The 13670-nt window shown below is 45.1% G+C and overlaps 1 protein-coding gene across 1 annotated transcript in view; it reads right to left on the minus strand.

The window, feature by feature from the left end:
• grid1b (glutamate receptor, ionotropic, delta 1b) overlaps nt 1-13670 on the minus strand; it is a 490341-nt gene that overhangs the window by 30410 nt on the left and 446261 nt on the right. Inside the window, exons 10-13 of the mRNA XM_040135538.1 lie at nt 12093-12215; nt 11307-11381; nt 10685-11027; nt 8500-8638 (exon numbers count right to left, since the gene is read on the minus strand). Coding sequence (XP_039991472.1) covers nt 8500-8638; nt 10685-11027; nt 11307-11381; nt 12093-12215 — 680 coding nt within the window. The remainder of the gene's footprint in view (nt 1-8499; nt 8639-10684; nt 11028-11306; nt 11382-12092; nt 12216-13670) is intronic.

Raw genomic sequence — 13670 nt, forward strand, 5'->3', positions numbered from 1 at the left:
GTCATTGTAAAAGGATTCATTGAAGGAAAACAACCCATTAAAACAGGTTGAAAGCTTGACTGTTTGGATTCTGTTGCAACCAAGCGCACGTAGACACGACCTGGCATCCGCTGCAGTTGTGTACGTAGCGAGGGTTTCACATGTGGTGTGATCAAACACTATGTGGAGTTTGGTCTGGCTCTACAGGGTCGCTCAACCGAAATCCACACGTTGGGGTTCACTTGACTCAGGCTCTGAAAACGGGGGACTGATGTAGGCTGGAAGCCGATGTAAGCTCTGGAGCAGGCTGTCCAGCCTCTGAGAAGACGGGGTTCTATCAGCTCGGGCCTGTTGATTGCAGGTTTATAACAGCAAGTCTGCGCCGCATGTCGTCGGCATTGTGCTTTAGGACTCTTATGTAGCATAATCATGAATGGAGACTGAAATGTTCTCTCGTAACCCCTCGTTACAGTCTGTTCTTCAAAAAAGTATCCACAAGCAAAGTCTCTCTTTAAAATCTTAAATAGCTGTAGTCTGGGAAGTTTTCAGACCTATAATTGGATCCTGAAGCTAAAGGTTAAGTAGAGGCATTGTGGACTGGGGTCCTCATTAGGATTAAACTCCGGCACACAGCTTCTGTTAAATAGAACACATCTGGTCAATAAGTCAGATTTGTTGACAGCGAGGAGAGCTGCAGTAGATACACTTGTTATTTATAAATGAAATGTCAAGATGCAGTCATTTGTTATTAACCTGATCCGTGCACGATTTAAAAGAAAAGGACGCGAGGATCAATGTGTGTGCTTCACAAACAAGAGCCCTCTTTGAGTCTGTTGATGAATCCAAACAGTTCGGCAGACAGGCAGACGATTGACCCGGCAGCAGGCAAATTATTAATATTTCCAGCAGCTTCTCTCACAAACTTTGACTAACTTTTCCTGTTTTCTGGCCAGTCATTTCATGAAATTATGGCTTTTTACCGTCTGGAACACTAAAAGGTTTTTTTTTTTTTCCCCCCCACAGAGTCTTTGTTAATAAAACACAAATCATACATGGAAGTCTCTGTTTTTCACCCTGCCTGTCTGGAACATTAAATTATGGTCCAAACTGAACGGCTTCAGGTCGGAGGTTCAGGAGGTTCACAGTGATGACGGCCGCTCACATGTTCCATCCGTTTGTCCGGGTTTACTGGTGTAAACTGCTGAGTGGATCATGTCCTCACCGAGGTTACTTCAGCCAGACTGAAGTTGATAAATAAATAGCTCTCGTTTCTATAATGGAGCAGTTTGAGTATTTTTTGAGAATAAAATTGACTCTGGGTGATTTTTTTTCTTCCTTTTTTTAATGATGAAAACAGATAAAACAGAGGAGGACAATTTCCTGTGTCTGTCAGGTTTGTGACGTGACCTCAGTAAACTGAGGTTCATCCTGTTTGGGCATAGGAGCCAGTTTGTCCCCGGGGGGCCTCTACTCTCTACCATGAACTAATAACCTGCAGATTTACACTTTACCTCCTGCTATATTTTTAGTCGCCCCCCCCCTCCGTCTTCTTATTCCACTGCTGGGCTTTAGGTGAAATCCGGACCTTGTCTCTGACCTGCTGACTGTCCACCGTTGCCGTGGTTACCTGAGGTGTTGACGTACAGGACGCGTGAGGTGGAGGCGGTGAACGGGTACAGCGAGTGTCTGTAACGTGCAACTCACTGTCCACGTCCGTGAGGGACCACGCAGACACGCGTGCAATGGTGGAAAGTACATTTACTCTAGTATTGTACAATGCTGAGGTACTTTAACTTCACTTGAGCGTTTCCATTTTTTGATATTGTATACTTCTACTCCACTACAGAGGCAAACGTTGCATGTTTTACTCCACTACATTTGCCTGACAGCTTTAGTTACTAGTTACTTTGCAGATTCAGGTTATAACAATTCATACAATACAAAACATTACCAAATTCATTATTTTGTATTGTTATAGGTTAAACCTCCCCAGCAGTGTATAAAGCTGCAACATGAAACCGATTCGTACACTGACACATCAAGAGTTATCATCAAATTAAAAAGAATTCAAAAAACTGTACGTGTGAACACATCTGCCCCCACAGACACCCGGTCCAGAGCAAACACAGCCCTGTGCACCTCTGCTGTAAGAGTCCAGATTAAATCAGGGCCCTATAGGACGAGTTGAACGTTGAGGAACAACTGGGAGCAAATTACGTAACGCTCGAAATCTAGCCAGTAGCTTTCTCGTCAACGAACGTAAGCGAGCCACACACAACTTTCACCATGCTGCAACGGTTTACCTGACTCGGTGTCACGCCGCACTTCATTTTTACTTGTATCCATACATCTGGGGATGAGGGAAATACAAAAGAGGAGTCTTCCCCCAGCTAATGGTGGGTCTTCACCATTAGGCTGTTAATATTCTATATTTTTCATATTGTCAACCATGAAAACCAATGGATTAATCCTAAGAATGTGGATTCATCCACGGCTGAAAATTGTCCAGAACAACTTCATCTCCTCCTGTTTGATAAAAAACTATATATTTGTCTGGTGTCAAGATTTACGTCTTTGGTAAGAACCAGGGGGCTTGGAGCTGAGGGCCACAGACAGAGGAGGGAGGTCAAAGCACTGAGACGGACTGACACATTGTGGGTGTGGGTCCCCTTTACTCCAGATGTTCCAGGAGTAAAGGGGACCTGGTTCCTCATTTGCTGTTCAGTGCAGAGTTTACCGCTTGCGTTTGACTTCATCACTCTGTGGGTGTTCAGAAAATAGCTTCCCACCTGTCGGTGATTCAGACCAACAGCACAGGTGCGTTTTCACAGAAATGTCCTGCTGAGTGCAGCTTTTCAGGCCGGTTGTTAAGAGGAAGTTGTGGGAAAACGCGCGTGTTGCCAGTCACAGCGCGCCTGTGTCTCGCTCTGATGCGCGGGTCACTGTTTATACCTCGCGATACAGTGAAGCTGACAATCAGTCGACCTGATCACGGAGACGAACGGCCGATCACATTAACACAGCTCAACCTGGTATCGGCAGGAGAAGGGTCTGGGTGTCGTTAACCGGAGGAGCTCGACTGCTGACAGCCGTTAGCAGAGGCCCCAGACGTGACTTACGGCTCAAGTTAAACTTGTTAGCACTGCGTCAGTTTGAACCCGAGGCCATGAAGCCGTGAAACTGAGCTGACTGGAATTATACCGAGAACAAAAACAACGCAGGACTGTATCTCTGAGACAAAGTGAAGCGAAAACTAACTTGTTGACTTTCACACATTAGCTCATTTTCCATTCCAAATAATAAAACCACAGCCGCGCAGCTCTCCGCTCCCCCTCATCTTCCTCGGCTTCATGCCTCCTCCAGGTTCTGAATTTCTGTTTCACCTACGAAACGGCAGGTTCAGTATCAGAAGCGAGTGCTTCTTCAAGAGGTCTCTAAAGAAAAACGGTGTTATAATTTCACTTCCTGCCTGTTGCGATCTGAGCGTCTACAGGGTTGGTCTTGTCTGGTGAAATTCAAAGCCAACAAAAACGCTCCTGGCAGAACCAGATCACATTACATCTCACTTCACAATACAGGATCTCCAAAAAAACCTTTTTTCGAAGTAAGTGTTATGGAGGCAAGTGACTGTGCGACCGCAGGGCCTGCATCTTAGAGGATAGAGGCTGGTGTTAATCCACATTTTTGTTAAAGTCAACTGATTCCATGAAAGGTCAAAAACCGATAAGGTGTCGGTCCGTCTCTCAGTGCTTTCCCACTGATCGTTTAAGTCTTCAGAAACACAAACACACAGTTTCATACAGCTGCTCACTGTAGTTTAACAAACAAACAGGATGAAATCGGGCGTTTTTTTGGGGACTGTTTTCAGCGGCGGATTAATCCACATTTGGTGAAGGACGGTGTGACTGAGTGTGACTGAGGGCGGCTCACTGACGTGCTTTTTAATAGTTTCTGGGAGAAGCGCTGCTCTATGGCGGAGAGGGAGAAGATATATCAGGCTTTGGAAACGCTCACAGCTCCGGGTTAGTTTTCATACATTCAGCGCTGGGTTGGGCCTTTTCATTTTTGACGGTGTTCACGTCAGCCCATTAAATATGACGACGGCTTCAAATTTAATTCTTAAACTCACTCACAACACCACATGTTCATCTTCCTTATGGCAAAATTAAACATGGCTCACTGGCTTTTGAAAATTAAAAAACTTAATAGTCTTCACATTGAATTAATGATGTCTAATTAGTTCTTGATTATGTCTTTTGTTTTTTTTCTTTCTACATGATCATTATCTGCTCTTTGGTGAACTCCTCTCCTCAATTTGCGTGTCTCTTGTTGTCATTTATCTCCTTTGTATTTTGACAAATCTCGTTTTACTTTACTGTTTTGTTTTTGAGTTGAAGGAAGGTCCATTGTATCAGCCGTCTCGACCTCACGTGTTTTCTGGTTTTATGCTGTTCTGCATACGCGCAGTGATGCCGCCTGCAAAGCTCTTATTGACTCATCGGTCTTCCCTACTGGGGAGATGTGGGTCACGATTCAGTGGTTCGGAACCAGACTACGGATTTGTTTAACAATAAGAACGATTTACCTTGACCTTATCCTTTAAACGTATTCAGAAATGGGTTATGGCAGATTAATACATGGAGAAGTTTAACATTTCAGCCGCCATGTTCCTCCACTATAAACTGGAGAAAACTGTCCGTCATCTGTTGTTTAACCCTCATAACCTGATGTCCTTCATCTCCAGCAAACATTGACTGAGTCTTATAAGATAGAGCTAAATTTATGTTCCGACACTGTGAGGAGAAATATCTTAAAACCGCTCCTCTGATTCGGGTTTGGAGTCATACCAATGTTACCGTGAGATATATCTGTAAAAAACCCAGGTTTCTCCGCCCAGGATTCCATGTCACATCCTCCAGAACCTACTAAATTTGGTGATTGTTATTCATGAGAAATATAGAATTCATGAAGCCTTGCATGATATGCAAATCATGTTTGAACTTTTGAACACTTTCAAACTTTCCCTCTCCGCTCACAGCATTTCGAAGAGCTGCAGAAAAATTCAATTCAATTCAATTCCATTTTATTTATGTAGCGCCTAGCGCTTTTCATATGGAGCAGGCCTGGACCGTACTCTTTATAGCGAAACGCAACACTGCTCCCGTCAGGGCAAGAGTGAGCTGATGGTGTTCTTCGGTAACAGCAGGAGGAGAGAGGCTAGTCAGCAGGCAGTGTTTGGACTCTCTGCTTTCTTCAGCATTAAATATGAGAGCTCAGAAGCTGCGGTGTCATCTGCTTTAATGGAAAAATATTCAAGAGCTTTTTCAGCTTAACTGTCTACGAAGGAATTTTCTTCCTTTAAAAGTTTCTCCACGGGACACACGGGCCCCCTTGCTGTAACCATAGCAACCAAGGTCCTATAGATAAATATGTGCAGGAAGAGACATTCAAGGAAAAGGAATTACGCAGATTAAGAGAACGTCAGAGACCGAGAGCTGTGCGGTGTCCTTCCTGGGTAAGGCAGAGGTTAACAGAGGTCAGCGTGCGGTAGGTAGGACGTGAGCCCGCGCTGAGATCCAAGTATCCAGTGAGGTTATTCCATGACCTGTGACGGAGTTCTCAGGATCCTCCATCACAAACGGGATCCCAACAAAATGACAGGCGAAGGCCGATTTCAAAGTTTTTCCTTTTTCTTCGCTTTTGCATTGCCCCGTCTGCGTTTGTCTGCGTTCCTGCAATTTGCCTGGGAACAGCCAGGTCTGAGATCAGTGTCTGGGGATCGTCGGCTGCAGAAGACTGCGGCGTGCGCTTGGTCAAGCCCCGCAGCGCCACCGGTAGGGTGGCTGTTTCCTCGGTAACTTGCGCCCGACACAGGTTAAGATCCACGGTGAGGTTACGCCCTTGGGAAGCTGAAGGCAGCTGAGGAACGCTTAGCTCAGCGTAAGCAAGGCCGGTGGCGAGTTTTGTGTCCGGCGGGAAGAGAGGTTCTGTTGTGTCTGAGAAGCCGAGGTACCGTTTGGTACAGTGTGAATTCAGGCGAGGTATTTTCGGCGAGTTTTGGTCTAAATGTGACTATTGAAAATATGAGTCATCATCGGGCCATAGCTGAGAATATAACAAACATTCAAACATTCAAATAAAAAGGAAATTCCTTCAGACTGTCGACCCTCTAAAGTCATTACAGAATCAGCGCTACATAAACGACTTCACACCACCCACATTTCAAATGAGAGATGAGTTCCAACTCTTCTTTGGCCTTCCACAGCAGAGATTCGAGGTATCAATCTTCTCAGGAGCCTCTTTAATGTGCGAGAAACACCTGAGGTTGAAAAAGCAATTAACACCGTGCTGCTGTGGAGTGGCGGCCATGTTGAGCTGAGTCTGTCATCTCACTGGGAGGAAGCGAACGAGACGAGTCATTACTCAGAGCTGCTTCTGAGCTTTCTGTGGACAGAATACAGGGTAATAGGTTCTCTACTAATTAAAGAAGAAGAAAGGCCCACAGAACCCTAAAGCAGTCACTCAGTTAAAAATACAAATTTTACAGAGAGAGATTTGTTCTAAAAACCTTTGTTAGTTGCTTGACTTTGGAGTTGCAGCCTCTGGGTCCGTGCATGCTTTAATCCTAACCCTGTCTCCCAGAAAGTCTGTTCCTATGCGACTAAGCTGTTTTAAAACCGTGTAATGACACCAAGATTGTTTTTCTTTTTTTTTTTTTAAATGTGGAAACGTAGGTAACGAACGTATCCGCAAAAGTTGCAAAATGTTCATATCGAACGTCTCTGCAAAGTGTCTGGTCTCTGTTGCCCAATTCCTGCGCTTTGCCTGCCCACGACTCCTGTAGGGTGTGAGAATGCAGCACTTCTTTGTCTAAACATAAAGACAGACAGAATTAATTCTGCCAGTGAACACGATGCAGCGGTCACACCACGAAGCAACATTCACTCGTCCTCGTGAAGAAAATACGCGTGGCCAGAAGCCTGGTGACAGCGACCGCTGACCGTTAGCTCAGTCTCAGAAGCTTCTCTCTAATTTTCTCTGCTGCTTTGTTTACTCTCCCCTGGCTTTTTGTTCACCATAACACACCATTTCACTCAATGCAAAACTGGTACTGAGGAGGGAAAATAAACCTCTCTGAGCTGCTAAAGGTCCTTTAGCAAACTTGTCAGCTCCTTAGCCCACTATAATGGAATGAATTGATTTCATGGTGAAATTTAAGATGTTTTTAAATCCAGGTGTGTCCAGGCCTTATCCCATGCACGTGTTTCCCTCATAGGGTTTTTGACATAACCTCTTAGTACTTTAAACATTATTTTTACAAAATGTAAGTTTTTAATCCGCAGCACTCCTGCTTTCAGTGATTAAACACTAGTAGAGCCAACTATGCAAAACACACCCGTGAGAAAGTGACCAAGGAGTCGCTACTGCAGCAACAACAAAAATGACCCCTCACTGGCTTCCACAGCCGTGGACACATGGGGTTGTGGTCTTCTTAATGCAGGAAGAGTCTGTGGGCGCCGCTACAGTGCAGGCACTACATTAAATTACATTAATCTGGCAAACACGTCGGTCCAAAGCGTCTCACAAGAAGAAGCGCATAAAAAGATGAAAGGATCCAACAAATAAATCACCACGAATAATTATAATCACAGATCAAACTGTTACTTTCATTAGTCTGTGAATGCATTTTACTGACCAAATAATATTGTTTCTACGGTTTAATTAGAATCTATTTGTTTGGTTCTTTTTAAAAAAAAAAGAAGTGCAGAACCACTTTCACAGCAGCTACGACCTGATTTGACCCACGGGGATCAATTTAGAATATCGCCTCATCGTGGTGGAGCAGGGTCACAGCTACACACTCGCTGAAGCCTCTAAAACCTGAGCTCCATAAACTTTATTCCGCCGGACTCCACTCTGCTGTTCTCTGGGGCTCAGAGCCTGGTCGGACTCTGAGCTCAGCGATCATAAAGACTAGATGGACTCCCCCCAGTCCGGGTGAGGAGGACTGAGCTGCGGAGAACGACTCTCGGGAGACGTTGACTAATTATTTACTGTCTGATCATCACCGATCCTAACAAGCTGCTGCTTTACAGCCCAACAGACGGACACATCATTGCTCTGGTGAGAGGGATTCATGCCTCCTGTATAACAGACCGAATCTGTCTGTGTGAGAAGACTTTGGGACTCAGGTTAAGTCTCCGAGAATCGAACACCTTGTTTTCACTAGCACGTTTTCTGCCTACTGTATTGTCTCATCTTAGCAGGAAATATAAACAGATGACAATCAATTTCAGAGATTCAGTCAAATCCTCGTGTTACATTTTTAAATTTTTACCATTTTCTAAAAAAAAGATGCACGGCAGAGATTCAGAAGCTGTTGGTGCCTGTTCAGGTCTGAATAACGTTTTCACGTTTGTTTACATCCCAAGTAGCTGCCGACCCACTGGCTCCACCTGGTAATGTCAGGGTGAGCCCGGTCATAGAGCAATGCGTGCGGTCTGCGGCAGCGAACCTTACCATATAGCGTGGTCCATGCGTGACACGGTGAGGTACGCTGCCAGGTTTGCGGTGTACGATGAACACACGATGAGCGTGAAGAGCCACCAGCTGCCCATGACGATCCTCAGAGCCACCGAACCCACCACACCATCCCCGCCTACGCACACCAGCACACAGAGAGACAGTTCAGGTCATTCATCAAAATCATTCATCACAGGAAGTGTTTTCGAACCATTTCCAGGACTTGGACACGTTGAGCATCCTGCTTCAGATCACACAGGTGTTAATGGACACACGCTGAGGAGATAAGAACCGTGATGACCTCTCAGTTACAGGCTGCTCTCGGTGACCAGGAGGACACCCGCTGCCCGATTCAAAAAGCAGGTGAGAGCGGTGCTTTATCACAGTGAGCCGAGAGGCTGCACAGCTGCATCTAATCACAACCTGTTAGGCCTAAAAGGTTTCCCAGGCAACCTGCCAGACCATAATAGATGCAGCTGTTTGCCTCTGTTGGGAAACTGTGTGTGTGTGTGTGTTCATGCTTGAGTATGTTCATCCAAATGTGTGTGGATCCACTTGTTCATATGCATGTGGGTCTTTAGATGTGAACACGCCCGTTTGCAGGTGTCACTGTGTGTGTGTGTGTGTTCTCGTACCTCTATCTTTGTGAGGACAGATTAGAGTTTCACTCCCCAGATTGAGGACATTTCTAGACGTGAAGACGCTGTTGGAGAGTCAGAGTCGAGGTTCCCCTTTGTTAGGTCCTGCTGGTGGACATTTTCGAAAAGTGTGAATATGTCTGGAGGGTATCGTAAAAGTCAAGGTGTCTTGGAAGGTGTGGACACTTTGGGCACCATTATGAAAAGTGAAGAGATTTTTCAAAAATGAGGACAGTTCTTTAGTTTTTCAAAGGCTTGATTTGAGCGGATTCTAGTGTGGAATTGGGTTTCAGGATAAGGTTAGAGTTGGGGGTTTGGGGATATATTACGTCAGTGATGGTCCTCACAAGTACAGAAGTACAGATGTGTACACACACACACACACACACATATATATACAACATAGACACGTCTACAAACCTTCAAACACACGCACAGAAGCCCAAGTTTATTTCACAGTGACATTTCCTGGAGCTCTGCGCTCCGTAATCTAAGCCTCCCACTAATTCATTTAAGCACTTTAAAGTTTTATGGCCTTGTTTCTGCTTTTCTGTTAAATATTTCAGACACTACTAATCCCCTTGTGATTATTTTTTTCCCTCTTCCACCGCCGTGTAATCCGTGTAACTGCTCTAAATTAAAACTCCCCAAAATCAAATTGAAATCCGTCTCTACAAGGCTGATAATCTTCCTTTTGCTGTGATCAGCTGTGATTGATTTCAGACAAACAGCTGAGCTGCTAAACTGTGAGAATATCTGAGTCGCGGTTGTTCGTCTGGTTCTCGGCTGATGTTTGTATCCAGAGGGCCTCCCGGTGAGTGAACGGGAAACCGCTTCAGCGTTTAAACAGCACGACGAGACAAAAGCAAGAGGCTGTGGCTACCGAGACCGACGAAGACCACAAGCATTTTTCTGCCTTCGTGTTCGGACAGACGCAGATACTGAGCAACCCGGTTCATTTGACAATTCCCTTTGAAATCTCTTGGGAACAAAAACACACTCAATGCACCAAAACATAAACGGTCATCGTAATTTTCACTTCCCTTCACAAATGATGCTGAAATTTGAGAGCAAAAGGTGAATAAAGCGTGAAAAGAGCCACGTTTGAGCGAACTGGTGGATCACGAGCTTCTGCTCAATGATTTTAGCCAATTACTCTTTTTACTATGATCATAGTAATAATGATTATAATTATAACAAAGCTAGAGGCTCTATTCACAGGACTAGTTTGGGAACAACAGAAACAGGCTAGCTAACAGCTAACATGGCTCTCCGGTCACTCAAAGGTCGGCTCTGTCAAGGACGGCTTGCTTTTGGTCAAAGGTGCAACTTTGCAGGTCCAAGTTCACCACTCCGAGTCGAAGTCAAGGATGTGGACAAAGTCATCTTTGCCCCCTGGACCAAATCTACTGATTCCACTGAAATGTTTCGAATACTGATCAAACCTGTGACCCTGCCGTTAAAGTACAGGCTTTTCTATCCTACAGGCCAAATGATCCAAACCAAACGCTGTCTTACTGCCTTTCCTGTGTATTTTCTCTCACCTTGCTGCACAAATGCTCCATAGACGATCCAGATGGCGCTGTGCAGAGTGCCCGACCCCATGCCGCTGGACGGCTGGCCTGGTGGTGGATTCTGGGCGGAGGACGAGCGCAGCGCCTGCAGCCTGTTGAGCAGGAAGATAAGCACCCCCACCACAGGGATCGCTGCGGCAATACACGCCCAGACAGCGAGGTCGAAGGGCGCGAAGAGAGAGAAGATGTTGATCTTTTCTTCGGGCTTTCGCAGCAGGATGCCGACGCTGTAGTCCAGGTAACGTTTGCTGAAGTCGACGACGTTCTCCCTCTCTGGTGTGATGGTGATGGCTGACACCGCCAGGTCTGCTCTCTGGGGGGGGCACAGAAGGGAAGCAGAGGCAGACAGGTGTTTTAGATCCTTAAGCACACTTTCCAGCCACTCAGAAACTAGTATGTTTTGATTTGTGTTGCTCTTGATCATGCTCAGAGAGCGTGCGCAGTGGCCAACAGGGACACTGAATATATCTGACCCAGTTAAGTGTACTTGGCCCAAACAGCTGACTCGTGTACTGTAAGATCCTTTAATTTATGCAACAGTTGTGGATTTTACCTGCGTTTGGTGTTTGATGGGATTTAATTCTAGTTTTACCTTGTTGATGAGATCACCAATCATGCCGTTCCATGAGCCATTGGGAAGCTGAGATCCATATTTACTGTCTGCCACCTGGAGAAAAGAAGGTACTTTAGCTAAAAACCAGCCTAAAGCCAAAATCCTTAAGTCCATATTTCAGAGGCTCGACCTCACGAGGAGAATAAAATGAAAGCTGTAGTTAATCATCCAATACTCCGACTTCAGCATGCCTCAGGACCTCTATTCAACGTGTGATTTTGGGCTGTCCCACATGAAAGTTGAGAGAAAGGTGGTGAAATTGTGGGCCTTTAGTCCAAAATGGTGATCCTGCATCTCAATGTGTGACATGTCCACCGACAGACCCAAGACAGGCTGCGTCAAAATACTACCTGCGGCAGAAATGTGGGACCAAATTCTCACAATGTGATTGCTGCTATGAACAATGGTGCCGGCACTATGAGAACCTGAGCTGTGACATGCACAGTGTTTAAAGGGCTTCAAAGAAAGAGCCCAGAAATCACTGCGGGCATTGAACATGGTTATAATCTACTCTAGGTAGTTCAGCAACAAGGCTGTGATACAACAATAATAGGAGGAAAAAGTCTCGACAGCTCCGCATTTAGCTCAGCAGCTGAGAAACCGGTTTAACAAAGTCTGTAACATCCGGATCTACGAACAACAGAAACAGCTCACAAACCAGTTGTGTGAGTGATGCCTTCCTTTTTTCACTCGTTCTTCTGAATTGTGTTCGTGTGACATTTAATTACACCAGGACTAAACCCCTTGCGTGTCAGTTAGTCCCACCTGGTAGATCTCATATTTGAAGCCCAGGATTTTGGCGAGGGCGTCCAGGACGTCGATGGAGAAGCCTTTATACCTCTTGGGCTGCCCCAGGATGTTCTCTGCCACCATGACAAAAGGATCCTCCTGCAGAGAGAGCGAGGTGGGGGTTGTTAGAGAGAATAAAGACCTCAGCGCTGAAGAAAAAGAAGGGAGCTACTTCATCGTCTGTTCAACAAACTTTAGCTTCAAGCAAAAACACTGAAAAACAAAGTAAAATGGACTTTTTTTAGTCTTTGAGAGGAAATTAGGGGCATTTGCATTTTCTAAGAGACACTACACTCTGTAAATTTCACTAACAACTGGAAAAATAGAGGGGTTCCAAAATGTTTGGCCGGTAGTTTATATCTGAGTTTCAAAATCGTTGTGTGTAACAGTTAAGGCAATTAACACCACAGACTAACAGTTTTTGGTTAGAACAACCATGATTCAAAATATCTGAATGGTGAAACTCTGCTTTTATAAACTGATTTCACACCTGGTTTTAATGAGCTGTTTCAGCCTTGGGTACATGTCATGTGTTTATTACCTCTGCCAGCGACGTTATGTTCACTCGTTTTTTTGTTTTTTTTTTATTTGTCAGAAGGATTACGCAAAAAGTACTGAGCCAATTTGGACCGAACTTGGTGGAATGGGAGATGGGCCAGGGAGGAACCCTTTACATTTTGGGGCTGATCCGGTTAAAGGGGCAGATCCAGGAATTTTTCTTCATTTTCCTCAACATTGCAAGATGGGGCATTTTCTGACATCTTAGACAGTTACTCAGGACATAATGTATGGATCTTGATGTAATAAAAATCTGACATATTTATGGTGTTGAGATCTATGAGTTTGTACAATTTGGTGAAGATCCAGGAAATAATCCAGATCTGACAGACGAGTAGGATTGTTCTGCCTTGGCGGAGGTAGACCAGAGTAGACTATTGTGATTGTGACTGATTGTATGTTTTATGTGAACAGACTGTTTCTGGGCCTCTTGCTGCTTGGTGTTACCATTTTTTACTGATTTTGTTGTTAGTCAACCCGAAATGATGTTAAGCCTCCAATAACTGAGGGGGCAGTGGAAAGAGGTAGTGAACGCAACACCGCCATACAGCATCGTTACCTTTTAAGTTGATATGCTGAACTTTTTAGCAAACAGCTGCTTATTTCCACATCCAGCAGGTACAGAGCAACATGATCCTTCATCTGGATCTGGTGTCTAAGTCCAGCACTCCCCCCCTTTTGCTCTCTTTTTGGTCTCCACCAGCTCCTGAGGGAAACATCTGGCTCTTTAGCTGCTAAATGCTCCACTACCTCCACCAGCTGGTCTTTCTGGGTCTTTCTGCCGTTTGCTGCTGAGCAGGTAGAGGACAGTGGCTTTTTACAGCTGTTTTTCTATGAAAGAATCTGCCTGCCACAGTGGAAAACGACGCTGTGAGAGCGGTGAGAGTGAACCGGAGCAGTAACGCTGTGGTCTGGACGGATAAACGGTAAAGCTCTGTAAAGCCGAGGGGAGCCGGAGATTCAGCTGAGAATTCTCTGTAGGTTCATTACTACCAC

Source organism: Xiphias gladius, chromosome 9 (assembly GCF_016859285.1).
Source record: "Xiphias gladius isolate SHS-SW01 ecotype Sanya breed wild chromosome 9, ASM1685928v1, whole genome shotgun sequence".
Classification (NCBI taxonomy): Eukaryota; Metazoa; Chordata; class Actinopteri; order Istiophoriformes; family Xiphiidae; genus Xiphias; species Xiphias gladius.